This window comes from Eretmochelys imbricata, chromosome 4, assembly GCF_965152235.1.
Source record: "Eretmochelys imbricata isolate rEreImb1 chromosome 4, rEreImb1.hap1, whole genome shotgun sequence".
Classification (NCBI taxonomy): Eukaryota; Metazoa; Chordata; order Testudines; family Cheloniidae; genus Eretmochelys; species Eretmochelys imbricata.
Genome location: NC_135575.1, coordinates 126681733 through 126700842, shown reverse-complemented (window position 1 = coordinate 126700842; position 19110 = coordinate 126681733). Strand labels below are relative to the sequence as shown.

At 40.7% G+C, this 19110-nt stretch overlaps 1 protein-coding gene across 1 annotated transcript in view; it reads right to left on the bottom strand.

Annotated features, from left to right (window-relative positions):
• POLN (DNA polymerase nu) overlaps positions 1–19110 on the bottom strand; it is a 192962-nt gene that overhangs the window by 173544 nt on the left and 308 nt on the right. Inside the window, exon 2 of the mRNA XM_077816181.1 lies at positions 3717–3781. Within this exon, the coding sequence (XP_077672307.1) occupies positions 3717–3781 (65 nt within the window). The remainder of the gene's footprint in view (positions 1–3716; positions 3782–19110) is intronic.

Here is a 19110-nt window from a genome sequence, read left to right as displayed (position 1 = left end):
TCCTTTATATTATTTGTAATAAAAATTACTATTATTTTTCAATTGTCGCTGTTGGGGTCATATTTAAGTGAATTAAAGGGCTCATGGAAAGTGCAAAGTTAACAGCCAACTGACTGCAAAACTGGTATTAGCAGCTGCTGTACAAGCTTCTCTATCATTCATATTAAAGTGCTTCATCCATGACCTGGAAAGACAGTCTTCAGAGGCCAAATGGAAGTTTATTTTCCATGCCCATTCACTCTTTCGCCTCATTTATCAAGCAGGGTACCAAAAATGTGACATTAATTTCCCCTTCCTCAGCTTATTCCTCATGCTCCCTAGCTTCAAAGTTATGAAACCAATTCTCTAGCCTGAGACTACACACTCTGGGAACAAGTTGATAACCAAACACAATTAACAGAAAAATCTGTCTTCTTGTACGTGGCTTGTCTGCCATCAACGTAGCTAATGGTTCTGACTGATATAGGGTGACCAGATATCCCGATTTTATAGGGACAGTCCCGATTTTTGGGTCTTTTTCTTATATAGGCTCCTATTACCCCCCACCCCCGTCCCGATTTTTCACATTTGCTGTCTAGTCACCCTAGACTGATAGTATCTGGTTAGGGAAGAAGACAAACTGGATGAATCTGAAGTGAACAGAGTGGGGGGCACTAAAAAGAGTTTGCCCCAACCAGCATTCCCAATCACATGTGCTGGAACCCCCCCTGGCTTGAAGTGGTTTCCATTATATGAAGGCTTTACAGTTTGGTTCAATAGCTCTCAGCACTCCCACTATAAAAATTGTTCCAGAGCCCCTGTTCCCAATAGCACACCATTAAGGCTGAAAGAGAGGGAATATCCTTAGCATGACACCCAAACATTCTATCAGCTGATGCAGTGGAGTGAATTCTACTGCCAAATAGCAAGCAGCGAGTTCTACATTTTTTGTAAAAAGAAAAGGAGTACTTGTGGCACCTTAGAGACTAACCAATTTATTTGAGCATGAGCTTTCGTGAGCTACAGCTCACTTCATCGGATGCATACCGTGGAAACTGCAGAAGACATTATATACACACAGAGACCATGAAACAATACCTCCTCCCACCCCACTGTCCTGCTGGTAATAGCTTATCTAAAGTGATCATCAAGTTGGGCCATTTCCAGCACAAATCCAGGTTTTCTCACCCTCCGCCCTCCCCCCGACACCAAACTCACTCTCCTGCTGGTAATAGCCCATCCAAAGTGACCACTCTCTTCACAATGGTCATGCCTCCAGCTTTCACCCTGACCACACCACACGATCCATCGTCTACAGCCAAGCTCTGCGATACAACCGCATTTGCTCTAACCCCTCAGGCAGAGACAAACACCTAAAGATCTCTGTCAAGCTTTCTTACAACTATAATACCCACCTGCGGAAGTGAAGAAACAGATTGATAGAGCCAGAAGAGTTCCCAGAAGTCACCTACTACAGGACAGGCCTAACAAAGAAACTAACAGAACGCCACTAGCCGTCACCTTCAGCCCCCAACTACAACCCCTCCAACGCATTATTAAGGATCTACAACCTATCCTGAAGGATAACCCAACACTCTCACAAATCTTGGGAGACAGGCCAGTCCTTGCCTACAGACAGCCCTGCAACCTGAAGCAAATACTCACCAACAACCACATACCACACAACAGAACCACTAACCTAGGAACTTATCCTTGCAACAAAGCCCGTTGCCAACTGTGCCCACATATCTATTCAGGGGACACCATCAAAGGGCCTAATAACATCAGCCACACTATTAGAGGCTCGTTCACCTGCACATCCACCAATGTGATATATGCCATCATGTGCCAGCAATGCCCTTCTGCCATTTACATTGGTCAGACTGGACAGTCTCTACGTAAAAGAATAAATGGACACAAATCAGATGTCAAGAATTATAACATTCATAAACCAGTCGGAGAACACTTCAATCTCTCTGGTCACGCAATCACAGACATGAAGGTCGCTATCTTACAACAAAAAAATTTCAAATCCAGACTCCAGCGAGAAACTGCTGAATTGGAATTCATTTGCAAATTGGATACTATTAATTTAGGCTTAAATAGAGACTGGGAGTGGCTAAGTCATTATGCAAGGTAGCCTATTTCCCCTTGGTTTTTCCTACCCCCCCCCCCCCAGACGTTCTGGTTAAACTTGGATTTAAACTTGGAGAGTGGTCAGTTTGGATGAGCTATTGCCAGCAGGAGAGTGAGTTTGTGTGTGTGTGTGTGTGTGTTTCGGGGGGGGGGGTGAGAAAGCCTGGATTTGTGCTGGAAATGGCCCACCTTGATTACCATGCACATTGTAGGGAGAGTGGTCACTTTGGATGAGCTATTACCAGCATGAGAGTGAGTTTCTGTGTGTATGGGGGTGGGGGGGTGAGAAAACCTGGATTTGTGCTGGAAATGGCCCACCTTGATTATCATGCACATTGTAAGGAGAGTGGTCACTTTGGATAAGCTATTACCAGCAGGAGAGTGAGTTTGTGTGTGTCGTTTTTGGAGGGGGGTGAGGGAATGAGAGAACCTGGATTTGTGCCGGAAATGGCCCACCTTGATTATCATACACATTGTGAAGAGAGTGGTCACTTTGGATGGGCTATTACCAGCAGGAGAGTGAGTTTGGGGGGGGGGGGCGGAGGGTGAGAAAACCTGGATTTGTGCTGGAAATGGCCCAACTTGATGATCACTTTAGATAAGCTATTACCAGCAGGACAGTGGGGTGGGAGGAGGTATTGTTTCATGGTCTCTGTGTGTATATAATGTCTTCTGCAGTTTCCACGGTATGCATCCAATGAAGTGAGCTGTAGCTCACGAAAGCTCATGCTCAAATAAATTGGTTAGTCTCTAAGGTGCCACAAGTACTCCTTTTCTTTTTGCGAATACAGACTAACACGGCTGTTACTCTGAAACCTACATTTTTTGTGTTCACTTTGTGTGCATGTAAAATTGAATTATGACACTGGAAGTATTACACATAAAACTGTGGGTGACAGTTCTCCTGTAAAGGCTCAAAGGCAGAGCAGACAAACAAAATGATTAATTTACTCTATTTCAAAATGTCATTTTGGGAGGAAGGAAAGGTTTGACTCATGAATTTTCAACACTTGGGGCTGGCAATACTGTAATCCTGACTGTTCCAGGCTATGGCTCCTAGGGTAAAAAATGTTCTTGCTGGAAACAGGAAGCAGAAATTTGGGCATGTCTTCTTTCCTCCTCTGCTCACTAGAATTCTTTTTCTGCTAGTTACAATATACGCCTCTGAGTGTGTTTATTTTTGGGGTGGGACGGGGTTGACTCCGCATGCACAATATACCCTTTCCACTCACCTCCTATGGCTGATTACAGCTATGTCCCCAGGAGCCACAAAGAAGCAAGGTAAACATAGTCCCCATATTATACTAGTGGTGGAAAGAAATGGCACCTCAAAAGTAATACCAGCTTCTTCCTGGAGAAACAGCTAGAGACAACTTGGCAGTCATTAGAGTGAGCTGACAAAGAAGGCAGAACTGGAACCAAGACTCCTGCTGCTAACTGGATGACAGAGGTAAGACAGAAAGCTAGAAGAAGGATGCATATTGTCTGAATGGGTGACTAATCATACACACAGAGTTTGTTTATAAAATTTACGATGGAAAATAAAACAACATAAAAAGTACATTTTTTGAACTTTTTCCTTAGTTTTACAATATACTTGCCTCTTCATTTTCCAAAGTGATTTTCTTTCCCCTGAATTTATACTCATTCATCTTCTCACTATTACCTTAAAAAAAAAAAAAAAGTGGCATCAATACCTATGGCTAAGATCTCCAAAACCTTTCCTTTAAAAGGCCCTATTTTCAGTTGCTTTTAACTTCACCAAACTTTAAGCTTTTGCACTGAAATTTTCCCTGCCATTTATATGCTTCAGGCTGAAATTTTTTAAAAAAGATTGTGTTAAAGTGATTCAGCTGTTTTCTAGAATAATTATAAGGAAAAATACATTTTTCCCATGTTGAAAAAACCTGCACAACTTCGCTGAGATGCATTAATACCTCTGTGTGCTGTTGCAAGGGCTTGACATTTGGCAGAGGTCAGTCTCTGGTGTTAAGGATGTGCGTTTTCCCATTCCTGTGAAAAAGCCATTCATTCACATTTGGGCAAGTTATAAGCATCTGAAAAATCGCAATTCATATACAATTCTAACCCTTAGAGGCTGGCAGCTTTATTCTCCAAAGAGTCCTCCTTCACCAAGAGGCTCCATTCGTGCACACAAATCCTGTGTGTCAACCAGACTGCGCATGTTTCATCCCCACAGAGTGCCTGAGCATGCCTTATCCCAGAAGAACTGCTAGGGCTGAGCAGGATTTTATTTACAACTGACCCTTCTGGCAGCAGGTGATGCACTCTGGTGCCAGGCACAAGAACTGAGAGCAAGGAAATACTTTCCTCTTGAGCTTACCAGAGCTCAAGACAGATGGAGGAACAAGAACAATCTGCATCAAATGCAAAGGGATGAGAAGCAGGGGTAGGCTGGGAGAGGTTAAAACAGAGGGGAAACAGGGACAGGAGCCAGGGTAGTTGATAGGAAGATAGGAACCAAGGAGAACAAGGATAGATGCCAACAGAACAGGAGCAGAAGGGTGAACAAGGACAGAAGGGTATATAACTTCTAGAGAACATCTCCCTCCAGAACCTGGAATTGAAACTGGTATTCCAAAGTCTCAGCATTTTTCTGCTGTCTAGCAAATAGACATAAAACCCACTGGCAAAGTGCACGCCAGCCCCTTTTAGTTGATGGCCCAGAGGATAACAACTTACTACCGTTACCAGCTACCAGTTAGCTCAAGTGATAGAGGTCTGTGCCGTGTATCTAAATATCCTAACCCTGCTAATGACCCATGTGGGGATCAGCACCATTCCACATGATGGAATTATTTTTTTTCCAGTTTGCTGAATTAAATTGTTTCAAAAAATTATTGGCAGAGTGAACAAGGCCCTTTACTCAACTTGATGGAATTTCTCAGTTTGTCTGTAAGTAACCCAATAACTTTGGAGCACCATATTTGATCGATTCCAAAATTTCAAGGAAAGTTCTGGGCAGAACCCTATTGACTTTTTGGGACCGGAGAGAATCAGCAAACAGGAAAGTGGAAATGAGGGTCACACAGAGCCCCTTTGCATCTGCGTAGCTCACTTAGCTGTTTTAACCAGCTCAGTAACTGACCTTCCAACCCCTAACCCCAACCTCCATCTCAGCTCTGCCCATATCCCAATAGAGTTTAAAATGTTGATATCCTGTAAGATTTATCTCCCAGACAGAAAGAAAAGAAATATCAGGGGGAGCCAGAGGGAGAGGAGAATGAAAGAGGTTTTATTCCTTCCTCCCTCTTAGTACTTTGCTTCCCCAAAGCCAATTCCATGTGGGGGAGGGCACCAGCTATCTGCCCATCCCTTCCAATCCAGTGGGAGACTAAATTTACTTTGGAGACACATAGAGACTCTGGCATGGGTGGAGAGGTGGAGGGGAGATGCACAACCCCTGGCATGAGGTGGGGTGAGTGCAAGATGAACTGAAAATACTCCTGCTTTAGATATTTGGATTATTCAACACTCCTTCTTATGGCTGTTTGGAGGTACTTAATTTAAATTCACCACTTATATTTATGTCATATGTAGGTGTATTATGTTATGTTTTTGAATGTTATGATTTATCATAGCATGGGCCCAAACATTTGAGGGAATTATGTTTGACCCTGGGTTCAATAACTAACATTTATATATATATAAGAAAAAGACGAGCAGCTTAAATGACAATTGAATTTAAGTTCTGTGGCAGTACACTGTAAAATGGCTATAGGCTCTAATCTAGCCATACATTCCACGGATTCTCACTGCATGTTTTTTCCTCTCAAAAGCCATTTGCACTTAAAGAGTTAAACAATACACATACCTCAGCCTGCATGAGCCACAGTGGGGATGGCACATGGAGGTATGTAACTTACATCCCTGGTCTGCACAATGAGCTTGGGCTACAGAAACAATGAAACGTGCAACCCTCTAGTATCACATTCATTCACAATAGCTTCCCCCTGCTCTCCCCCAACGTGGATCATCAGCAAGGGTTTGAAACCTGGCCCTGTAGAATCCCGAGACCCTGAGCTAGAGCCATAGGATTTATGCCCTTAAGACTTGAGCTAGCCTTTCTGTGGACCAGACAGTAAGGGGCGGGGAGGGGAGGGGGGGAGACTTGGCAATTTCCCATTGGATTACACCACTCTTTGCTAGACAACTGTAGAAAACCAGAGATGAGGAATCCTGGATTCTATTCCCACTATAATAGATTTTGAGGAGATAACCAAAGCATATAAAAGTGGATTAAGTGGGTAAGGTTTGGATCTACCACATTACAGAACTGGGTTCTATATTCCCAAATATCAGAATGACCTTATGTAATTTTGCTGTTAACATATTTGTAAAACTGGAACCAATGTGGGCCAGGGGGGCGGCAGAGAAGCAGCAGCTCATACTTACCTACCTTCCAGGGTTAGGATCACAGCCTTGTTTGGTAATAAGGGTGGTGAATGTAAGGAAATATAAAGCACCCTCAGTAGAGAAGATTTCACCTCATGGTCTCCTATTTTGCAGCTCAGGGAACTTTCCCATAGACCAATATTATATAATATATTATATTACAGAAAAGTCCTACAATGCAGACAACACTTGTCACATGCCGATGATAGTGTTGAGAGTGCTTAATATGTCTGCTTCATGCAGACAAAATTAAAAAATAGTAACGTAAAAACAAAAAACAAAAAATAGGAGTACCTACTTCTAGTTAATATTGTCCTACTTAGCAGATGTAATGTGCGAGGCAAAACTCAGACCCCTTGGAACTTATACGTTTTTAACAAAAGGCACCCAAAATAGTCCTTATCCTATTAAAAAAAATTGATTGATCATTTTTACATCAACATGTAATGTATCCAAATGTATTAAATTGATCTGCACCAAACCAACATAAAAATTCAAATACAATGAATTTTAATTTCAATGGCATTTCCCTGCTCCACACATACTTTTACATTTCACAGTTTTGTCAAAATATAAATGTTGCCACAACCTTAACTATGGTATCACTACAGCTCAACCATAATATATACAGAGTATGTATATTTATAAAACAAATTATATTTATTTATATCTTGAATATTAAACTGCTATTACAATGAAACAGGCAACCAATAGGTAAGTTCTATTATTTATTTAAAAGCAACAAGTTGGCCAAATTCTGAAGTATTTATTCAGGTAAAACTCTTATTGTAGTAAGTGGGACCTTTCCTTCAGTAAGGCCAGACACTAAAAACATAAAGCTAATAAACATCAAATAAATTATACTACACTGTTGCATTATAGGATGAAGATCAGTGGACAATATTAAATGAGAAAAAATTGTAAAACATTAATTCTGCTAGGTTTCAGAGTAACAGCCGTGTTAGTCTGTATTCGCAAAAAGAAAAGGAGTACTTGTGGCACCTTAGAGACTAACCAATTTATTTGAGCATAAGCTTTCGTGAGCTACACATCCAATGAAGTGAGCTGTAGCTCACGAAAGCTTATGCTCAAATAAATTGGTTAGTCTCTAAGGTGCCACAAGTACTCCTTTTCTTTTTATTAATTCTGCTAAGGACCTCATTTAATGCAATTAAAAAAATAATCCATTAACGTTCTAGATTTTATTCCAAGGGAATCTCTAGTTATGCCCACTTATACCTTCCTCACCATGCACTGCTCAGTGGCTCTCACCTGTATCTTAATATCCAACTAACCTTAGTTCTGTTTTGTATATTTTTTCCTGCAGGCTGAAAAAAATTACACTAGATGGCAATATAAACCTATCTTTGCTTTCAAAGATTTTAAAGGCTAGAAGAAAGACAATTGTGATCATCTAGTCTCATACCAGAGGCCATAGAGTTTCACTCAGTAAATTCCTTCATAAAGCCCATAATTTTTGGATGAAATAGAGACATACAAACTTTCCAACAGGCACTTCCAAGAGATTAGCAAAATCACATTCAATTCTCCATGTATTACAATAAAATACGGTCTAAAAGTGTCTCCATAGAGGGGGTTCTAAAAGGCTTATCTCAGAAGTTGAATTGTGTGTGTCTTACAAGAGAAACAGTTAAAACAGAAAATTGTGATTCCTCTCCATTTTGAGTCTACCTGTTCTTGAGAATTGACTTCTTTTTCCATCTATCATACAAATTAACAGGCTTAAACCTAGGAAATTCTCAGAATAGAGCACAAATTGTAAACTTATTTTTAAAAGTATAGAATAGGAATAATCAAGACCTTGTTTACTAGGTTGAAAGTGGTTTCACAAAAATGTTGTATTTTCTGTAAGTTTGTTTTTAAAAGTATCCAGTTTTAGGTAAGTAGGACAATTCTATTTAGAAGTAAGTACTCTATTTTTTGTTTTTCCTCAAGTTTACAAATTACTGTTTTTATATCTACTTTCTCTTTTCCACCTACAAAAGAGTTCTGTGAATTGTCTACATTTTCTTTTATAAAAGTAATACCTTTAATTTCTCATTTTAAATATGAAGAGGAGATCACAAAGATCTAGCAGCAGAGCAACATAATATCACACAGAAAAATGGACCTACACTAGAACTCAGTCCCTCGTTTCCAAGGCAGTAGGGGCTTGAGAACAGAATAGAGGCAGCAAGCTTATCCCTTTGAGAGGAGGGCCGGGATCTTGGAGGGCAAGACAGATTAAAAAGTGTTATGGATATTGTTGCATATGTATTTGTATACTTTTATTTGGTAGGTATGTTTGGGGTTGTCAGGATGTAATAACAGACCAAGTCAGAACTGCCACCTTTGCCCAGGGACTATTTTTGTTAATGTTTCTCAAACTGGAAATCTTTAGATTGTCATCTAGTTTGTGTAAATTGTATTACATAAATTTACAGCTATGACTAAATCTACTATTGTAGCTTTTTCTTAATTATGTTTTTATAGTTCTGACAGTTTAAGAGTACTGAAAGGTATATATAAGTTATAACGAGCAATAACATGAAAAGCATGACTTCATTAGCCTAACTGAGGACAGTTTAGGTTCTTGTTGAGATGTAATGCTTAGGGACAAATCACTACCATTCTAGAATTAAAAAGTACGTCCTAGATAAAAAATGAACTTTCCAGCTACTACTGCGTCAAACATAAGATACGATTTAGCAAGTAGCCCAATGGTTTTTATCAAGTTTTTGAAGCATGGATCAAGAGATATTGCTGCTGACAAATCACAATTTTTTTCCAAACACAGGTTTCCATATTGCTTTAATTATTCCTGAAGCATTGCTGTTCTTTTTCTCAGATGGATCAGTCACCTACCCAAGAAGCAAATAAAGAAATGGAAGAGTTTGGTTCAAGCATGGCATGTCTGAACACATTACAGGGGTTACTGCCTCAATGGACTACGGAAAGGAAAATCTACTTAGGCAAGATACTTTAAAAAAAAAAAAAAGAAGTTAAAAACTGGAAATGTGGGGGTCAAAAAGCAGATCTACACTACCAGCTGTTGGCCTGGAATAAGTAATATGTTCTCTGTCAGTCCACCTCATGGCAATGTAACATTTAGATGACGTTTGTGTCATGTTTAGGTATATTTGACTGTGGTATAGTTCCTAATGTTTTATGTTCCTTTGAGTAAGAACTTTTTATTGGTTTGGTTGGTCTTTAGAACAGTGCCCAACTAACTCCATTTTAAAAAAAAGTTCAAGACCAACCACCTACAAGCAAGAGTACATGTATATACTATACCTGACTGCTTTTGTATGTATGTAAGACAAAGGCGGTAACTGTTGCGCTCTACTCAGCATTGGTGAGGCCTCAGCTGGAATAGAGTATCCAATTCTGAGCACCAAGCTTTAGGAAAGACCTGGACAAATTGGAGATGGTCCATAGGAGAGCAACAAAAATTATAAAAGATTTAGAAAATCTGACCTATTAAAAAAAACAACCTATGTATGTTTAGTCTTGAGAAAAGAAGACTGAGGGGGAACCTAATAATAGTCTTCAAGTATGTTAAGGGCTGATATAAAGAAAATGGTGACCAATTGTTCTCCATGTCCATCGACGGTAAAACAAGAAATAACAGGCTTAATCTGCTGCCAGGGAAATATTAGGCTAGATATTAGCAAAAAGAAAAGGAGTACTAGTGGCACCTTAGAGACTAACCAACTTATCTGAACATAAGCTTTCGTGAGCTACAGCTCACTTCATCGGATGCATTCAGTGGAAAATACAGTGAGGAGATTTATATACACACAGAACATGAAAAAAATGGGTGTTATCATACAACTTGTAAGGAGAGTGATCGCTTAAGATGAGCTATTACCAGCAGGAGAGCGGGAGGGGGGGAGAAAACCTTTTGTAGCGATAATCAAGGTGGGCCTTTTCCAGCAGTCAACAGGAACGTCCGAGGAACACCCCCCACTGCTCCTCGGACGTTCCTGTTGACTGCTGGAAATGGCCCACCTTGATTATCGCTACAAAAGGTTTTCTCCCCCCCTCCCGCTCTCCTGCTGTAATAGCTCATCTTAAGCGATCACTCTCCTTACAAGGTGTATGATAACACCCATTTTTTTCATGTTCTGTGTGTATATAAATCTCCTCACTGTATTTTCCACTGAATGCATCCGATGAAGTGAGCTGTAGCTCACGAAAGCTTATGTTCAGATAAATTGGTTAGTCTCTAAGGTGCCACTAGTACTCCTTTTCTTTTTGCGAATACAGACTAACACGGCTGCTACTCTGAAACCTGTCATTATGATAGATATTAGGAGAACCTAATTACAAGGGTAGTCAAGCTCTGGAATAGGCTTCCAGAGAGGCTGTGGAATCCCAATCATTAGAGGTTTTTTAAGAACAGACTGAACGAACACCTGTCAGGAATGGTCTAAGTTTACTTGGTCCTGCCTCAGCACATGGGGCTGGACTTGATTTCTCAAGGTCCCTTCCAGCCCAACAATTCTATAATTCTATGCTTTAACAATATTCTTACATGGGATTAAGATATCCAATTTTAAATGGTTAACTGAGTCATTTACTCAACAACTCTTGCAGTAATGCCATGAAATTTGTAAATATCCTGAAACAAGTGCAGTCTTGCTAGTGAAAGTGGTCAGTGCACACATTATCAACTCTGACTTGCAGCAATGGAACTACACAAATTTAACATGTTTGACTTGTACACTGACTTCCAAGATGACTTGCACATATGGGTACAAATTCTATTCTGTAATACTGATGCAACTCCTCAGTGAAACTGTTGAGGTTGAACAAGTGTACAGAATTGGACCATATTGTTCAAGTCACCATGAACTTGCACACCAGAAAGGCACCACACCAACTGCTTTCTTTGTCCAATAGATCCTACCATGGAGCTTTCAAACTAAATTGGTTAAGACTGAAGCCACATTACATTACATGGGAATACTCTATATTGCTGTGCCATGCACTAGGTACCTTCAACATCAACAAGTTTCTTCAACAAGCTCGCCTCTGCCCCGGGGCATAAGGACACCAGAATGAGAGCTGTGCTCACAATGGAAAGGTGAGTGGTGATCACTGTGTGGAAGCTGGCAACTCCAGACTGCTACCTGTCAGTTGCTAATCAGTCTGGAGTTAGAAAGTCCACCATGGGGATTATGGTGATGCAAGTGTGCAGGGACATTAATCGCTTCCTACTATGAAGGACTGTGACTCTTTGTAATGTGCAGGAAATACTTGATGGCTTTGTGACAACGCTATTCCCTAACTGTGGCGGTTTGATAGACACCATGCATACCTCAATTTTGGCCCCAGACAATCTTGAGACAGAATACATCAACTGAAAGGGCTACTTCCCCATGGTCTTGCAGACACTGGTGAATTACCAGGGCCGTTTCACTGACATCAGTGCAGGGCTGGTCACGGGAAGGTTCAAAATGCATGCATCATTAGGAACACTGGGTTGTACAGAAAACTGCATGTTTGGACTTTCTTTCTAGACCAGAAGATTCCAGTGGGGGATGTGCAAATGCCCATAGTGATCCTGGAAGAACCCACCCACCCCTTGCTCCCATGGCTCATGAAGCCTTACACCAGGAACCTAGACAGCAGCAAGGAACACTTCAACAACAGGCTCAGCAGGTGCCAAATGAGACTGAATGTGCCTGTTTGGCAGATTAAAAAGTTGCTGGGACTGCCTTTTTGGCAGGTTAAACCTCAATGAGGAAAATATTCCTATGGTCAGGGCAGGCAGCTGTGCTCTGCATAACATTTGCAAAGTGAAGGGAGAAGTTTCCCCAGGGTTCAAGTGCTGATGTGGATCAGCTGGCTGCTGATTTGGAGCAGCCAGATACTAGGGCAATTAGAGGGGCTCAGCAGGAGGCTATTTGAAGGAGCATTTTGATAATGTGCCCCAGTAATGTGTCTTTATGTGATGCATTCAGCTAGGCAATGTTTACTTACTGCCTTGAATGACCCCTGTAATGCTTCCTTCCTCAACATTAACTGTGATGAGCAAATGTTCTTGCCTGTAGCCACTGTGAATATTAGCAGCAACTACTGTGTGCATGACACAAATACTCATTTTGTTTCAAAAACTACACTTTAATTAAAAGGATAATTTTTTTTTTTTTTTGCACAAACAGAGGAATGGCAATGAGGAATAGTCTCACGGTCAAGGCTCTCACAGCTGTGTGTAACTCCAACTTTCATCATGAAACCAGTCTCTGGGGGTGGAGTGCAAGGAGTACTGCGACACAACAGAAACATGAGAGGAATGTGTTGAGGGAGTTTGGGGAAGTCATGGAACAGCGTTCTGTGAGCACGGATGTGCTCAGACTGCAGCTCTGTGAGGGACTTGAGCATCTCTGTCTGGCCCTCCAGTGGCTTTATCATCCATTCCTGTCCATCTATCATCACCTCCTGCCCCTGTCTCTGTTCCAGGCTATCCAGCCTGAGTTTTTCATTAACGGTCTTCCTCCACACTCTTTTTGCTATCTGCTGTATCTATTGACTGCAGTACTTTGAGAAACATATCCTTCTTACTCCTCCTGGTTTGCTTCCTTAATCTGACGGAGGAACTCTGCTGATGTGTTGGAATTGGTCCTCAAGGGCACATCTGCAGAAGCCAAAGAAACAATGAACAGACACAGCATTGTGACTGCACTCTCAGACATGAATCACAAAAGCCACATACACCTCTTTCTCACTGTCCCTTTGCTAACACACAGCTTGGTGAGAGTCCCAAATATGGGGAGTTCGGTGAGGCAGGGCGGGTTGTGAAGAGGGAATGGCTAAGAAGAGACAAAGGGTATGGGTGATTTGCAAAGAGGGTCACTAGACATGCCTAGGGAGATATTCTGAATATTGGCACCCTTTTCCACAGGCTGGGACAATCAAACCTGATATCTCATTCCATAGGGTAACCCGGCTGCAAGGGTCCATCTCCTGCATGCATATGCCTTCAGACCAGGTCCATATGCTACTTACCTATGTGCCACTGTGGTCCCTGCAGAAACAATTGCCCGTTGGCATGATAAAGTTTCCTACACCAAGGGGAGAAACAAGGCAGCTCTGCCAAGGAATCTTCAGCACAGGATTTCAGAGTACCCACATGAAAGTTTCCTAGAGATCTCTATGGAGATCTCTTGGACAGTGTACATTAACAAACTTTTTTCACCAAGCCCCCACTACCTAGCTGCATAGGCTTTATTGTTTGTTATATAGTAGAAGAGGGATAAGGGATAGAAAATAAGTAAATGAGACCTCAGTCACCGTGCAGTATGAGAGCAAAATGGGTGCTTACCAGAGCTTGCCTATCCTGCTTCATGTGTGCCAGAGCCTGAGTACTGGGACTGGATAGACCCCTCTGGAGTCAAAAATAGGTCCTAGCTTGCAGGGCTTTGGAGCGGAGCCTGGAGCTGGAGCACGGAGCAGTGGAGCTGCAGGTTTTTGCCCGGACCTGGAGCGGAGCCGGAGCACAGAAAATCTTGACTGTTCCAGTTTTTTTTTTTTTCCCTCCATTTTCAATCCAAAATGAATGATATTTAGCAAGGAAGTCCTAAAGGTGCCCAAAAGTTTCAGCTTGTATAACAATTGATATTAACATCTACTTTATATAATATGTCACAGTTATTCTCACTTTGGCCAAAATCAAGATTTAATGTACAGATACAAAATTACCAAGTTTTTTGGAGATATGTTTTATTAAAGAATCTGATAATTATCAGACATCCGACAACACTGCAGACTGCTCCCACCCTTGCGCCAACGTTAGGCGAGTACGTACTCGCGTAGATTAATTAGATAGTTAGATTAGTATGTGTTGATACTTCTTTTGTAAGGGTTGATCAACGACACGCTATAAGCGCTGCAATTATGGAAAAGTGTGACGCAAGATGCAACATTTTAGATATCACAAACAGGTATATTGAAAAAAATATGTTTACTGATATATTAAAATATTGCAAGACATATTAACCACTTAAGCTCATTTCTCACACGGGCTTCCGTTTCCAGTACATTTGTTCATTTGTACCTGCTCCCATATCACTCTGGCAGACTTATTTTATAGGTCATCTGTTCAACTGTCTTTTGGTAGCGTTGTTTGTAATTTTACATTTACTGAAAAAGTCACGTACAGCAGGCATATAAATATACAGTAAACTTTTGCATAAATTAGGAGTGATTTTTCTGATATATCCAGAATGATTGGAAAATGTCCAACACAACTTTGGGGGTGAATCTTTAGGTCATTTTAAGAAAAAACATTTGTGAACACGTGTCCTAAAATTCTTCTTAAGGGAGCTACAGTCCCTTCAAGGAGATGATGAAAAGTTAATTGCTGATTAATATCTCAAAAACACTTTGAAAGGCTTGTCGTTGACTGCCCCTGGCTACGAGCGGTAATATGTTCCATAATAAGTTAATAATTTTTGGTTATTTAATACTACATTTAAACTTTGGAACCACAAATTTTAAAAATAAGTAAAATTGTATCATTCTAAGCATCTAAGCAGTTTAAAATTTTTAAACAGTTCTCGGAAATGGTTAATTATACAAAATAAATTAAGAGTACCATTTTAATGCGTGTTTTAGCATTAAACCACATTCCATGGTTGTACCTGTTAAACAGGCGAAGATTTAAAAAATAATAAAATTGGCCCAGTCCCCCCACAGTTCACGATGCCTGTAGTTTAAATATATATATATTTTTTAATGATGTTGTATGATAGAATGTTCGAAATAAACTTTAATGGGAAAGCAGATTCAAATTGCAAGCAGTCCTTTTAGTAAAGAGAGCAAATTTTCAGAAATCTTTTTCCTTCATCAGGCTGGAAACATTATACAAGACAGAACCTGTTATTTGCTCTATCTTGTATAATCTAATCAGGCTGATGAAGCAAAAACATATTTCTGAAAATTTGTTCTCTTTACTAAAAGGACTGTGCTTGCAATTTGAATCCACTTTCCCGTTAAAGTTTATTTTCAACCTTGTAACGTGTAGCCTCGTTACTTCAACAATTAATGTTGTAGAACAGCGATAGCATGTACTAATGCTACAGCGCATACCAAATTTCATTGATATATCTATATTAAAGAGTTTGAGATATTAAAAACTTGCAATTTATAAAAAAAGGTATATTAAAGATACTTGTATTGTAAACTGCAAGAAACATGTTAAAATATTAAAATATACTTTAGTAATTGTGTAAAAAGAAATGTGATCATTTTTGCCCAGAAAATCCAAAATAAATTTGAAGTACCTCAGTGGTTAAGATATCACAAGCAGGTACATTATAAAAAAAATGTTATGATCTTCAAAAAGCAATGAACAAAAGCATTACAAGAAACATTTGGCTGCAGTAGCAGTATAAGAAGATTTGGCCATGGCTTATAGCCGATTTACGGAAAAAGGATCTAAACAACGTCTTTACTTTTGAATTTGAAAAAAGCCCAAATTTGAGCTTTTGGGAAAAGCAAAGAAGAAATCAGCAACGTGCAAAGTGGAAAAGTGAATGGCGAGCTCAAACCATGTAGCTTCAAGACAAGTGAAGCAAGTGCGCAAAAAGTTACAACTTTTGGCAGCATGTAACACGTAACCATCCTGAAAACTTATGCGACTCTGGTTACAAAAAAGGACCAGGAAGATGAAGCAAAAACAGAAAGCTGACACGGCTAAATGACATTCATCTGGCTCTTTGAAAACTCCTGGAGAAAAGATTTTTCGTGGAGCTTCATCCGAGAAGAAGCCCATAACTGAGCAAACAAAACTTGACTCATATTTGAAGTCCTCAAAGGTTACAGTCACCATGGATGCCAGTACTTTCCATGAAGGGCTGATGGAAATCGTTTGCTTGAGTTCAACACTGCTCACTACATTCAGGCTAAGGAACAAAGGATTCCAAAAAACTGCAGGTGAAATGGGTCGGCAGCTTTGTATTTCGATGGGGCACAATGCGGTTTGTCATTTAGTTGTCAACACAGCTGAGTCTGGTTGCAAAGAGCTCAAGAAAGCTTCGGAGCAAAAACTGTGCTACCTGAAAATGGATGTGGCGATCTGTGGAGACAGAAATTTCCTTGCAATCAATGCTCAATACTACAAAGAAGGAAAAGAAAGCTGTGGTAAAAATCTTGGAAGTAATCGACACAGAAGGACGTCACAATTCTTCATATGTGAAAAGTCAAGTAAAAGCTATTTTAGAAAAATCTGGGGTCAAACGCAAGTGCTGAGCATCTGCATTGACAATGCAGCAAACATATGTGCCATCAAAAATTTCAGCGAGGACAATGAAACCATTTCTACCTCTGAGAACAGGGATGTGGACAGAACTGAAGCTATTTTGCCTGATGAAGGAACTAAAGGAATGGATGAATTAAACTCAACATGGATGCTGCTGCGCAATGGGTTAATGACCCTAGCCTCATATTTCCAACATGGCTTCAGGAGGACGACTCAAAAGTCCAATTAATGAGGGGTGGTATTCACACTCTTCAGCTGTGAATCTGGGATGGACTGAACAAAGAAAATGCGAAGAAATTACTGGCAAAAATTCGACAAGTCGTTGTCAGACTACGAACCCCAAGTATTCAAAGTGTTCTGCTTGATCTACCTGGGGTAACTCAATCATTGGATACTGTAACTTGCTGGGGTTCAACATTTGCGATGATTGATCGGCTTCGTTTTTCAATCTTACTGTGAACAAGTGGCTGCTGCTGGAACAAGAGAACTCAAGTTAACAAAAGCTGAATGGGACGAAGTGAAGAACTTGCGAGACCTCTTGGCAAAGCCAAACCAAACAACCGTGAATCTTCAAGCTGTTGATGTAATTCCAGGAGTTTTAATGAAGGGATAGTGAAAACTGTCAAAATTCTTGCAAGAAAATGGTGAACAAATTGCAGAAGGAATTCTATCCTCCATGCAGAAATGTGAACAATATTTTTAACAATATTCATTTTCTTGCTGGGGTTTATGTTGACCCACAGTATCGGATTCTTTTTACCTCAAGGGAAATACCAAAGGCAAAGGAAGGGCTCCTGGATACTGCTCGATGACTCAAAACCCAAAATCTATTGCTACATTTGAACTCTGCAAAAGAGGATGAAGAAAACAAAACAAAAAGGAGTCAATCGAATTTGCGGTTTCGGAAAGTTCACATCCTTCAGAAATAGCAGGCTGTTCTCAAACTTTGTCTCCACTCTGAACTTGTTCAAGCATCAGTCCCTGAGATGTCTTCAACCATTACAGGAAAACGGAGATAATTCAAGCACCAATTCTTCAGAAGATGATGCCTTCAAAAACTAATTGGATAAACAAGAAAGACACCGGCGAGTTTCTGCAATTCATAATGGTAATGAAGCATTATTCAAGAGAAACTTTCGGGAAGATTGTGAGGCGATGGAGTCTATTGGTAAGCTAAAAGTTAAGTCTGTTTTTGAGACTACCCACACCGCATTCAGGCTGCCTGTAGAATTGCTTCGAGCACGCCAACAACTCAAACTTGTGTAGAGCAACAGTTTTCGGCTTTAAAGTTTTTTAAATGATTTGCGGCAGGCTATGAAAGACTACTTGATTGCTGCAATAATTTTTTTACAGAATGAATTATGAATTATTCTAGTTTGTATCATTGTTGATGACATTTAAATTGTTTTAAAAGTGAGTAAAAATAATGTTTTTTCAAAATTACAGTGTGCACTTTTTTATTTACTTAAAAATTAATTTGAGTCAGAGTACGGAGCGAAGTTGGAGCAGTCACTATTTGTGCCGGAGCAGAGCAATTCAAAAATTTGATTGCTCCAACTCCCTGCTAACTTGCCATCACACCGGAGAACCCTGTTGCACAGGGCTCTTGGCAGTGGGTCACAGCCGAGGATAGCGCGCAGCTCCTTGAAGTGGCATGTCTTCGGCAATGCACCAGAGCAACAGTTGGCCTCCCTTGCCTTCTGGTACATCTGCCTCAGCTCCTTGATCTTAGCACAGCACTGCTGCATGTCCCTTTCAAGTCCGTTCTCCTGCATGCCACGAGCATTGTGCTCGTAGATATCAAAGTTCCTACAGCTTGAGTGAAGCCAAGACTGCTCAGCCTCCTCTCCCCACAGACCTAGCAGATCCAACAGCTCTGGCATACTCCAGGCAGGAGTGCATCTGTTGTGGAAAGCCGGCATAGTCAGCTGGGAAGATGCTGTGTGAACAGTACACACTGAGCAAAGAGGAAGAGGAATTTCAAAAGTTCCCAGGCCTTTAAACAGAGATGGGGTACATGTCTGTGTACCTGCAGCGCAGCAGACTCCAAAGCGCTAACCAGAGCGGTCAGAATGGGCATTGTGGGACACCCCTGAAGGCCAATTACGGCAACATAAGCAAGCGCAGTGTCCACACTAATGCTGTATCACTAACTACATCCCAAACAGTTCTATGCCTCTCGTTGAGGTGGCTGTACTATGTCGGCATAACAGGGGAGTTACATCAGTGGAAGGAGCATTTCAGTGTGCACACCTCCACTGGTTTGTTGATGAAAGTTGACTTTTGTTGACAAAACTGTGTAGTTTAGACAA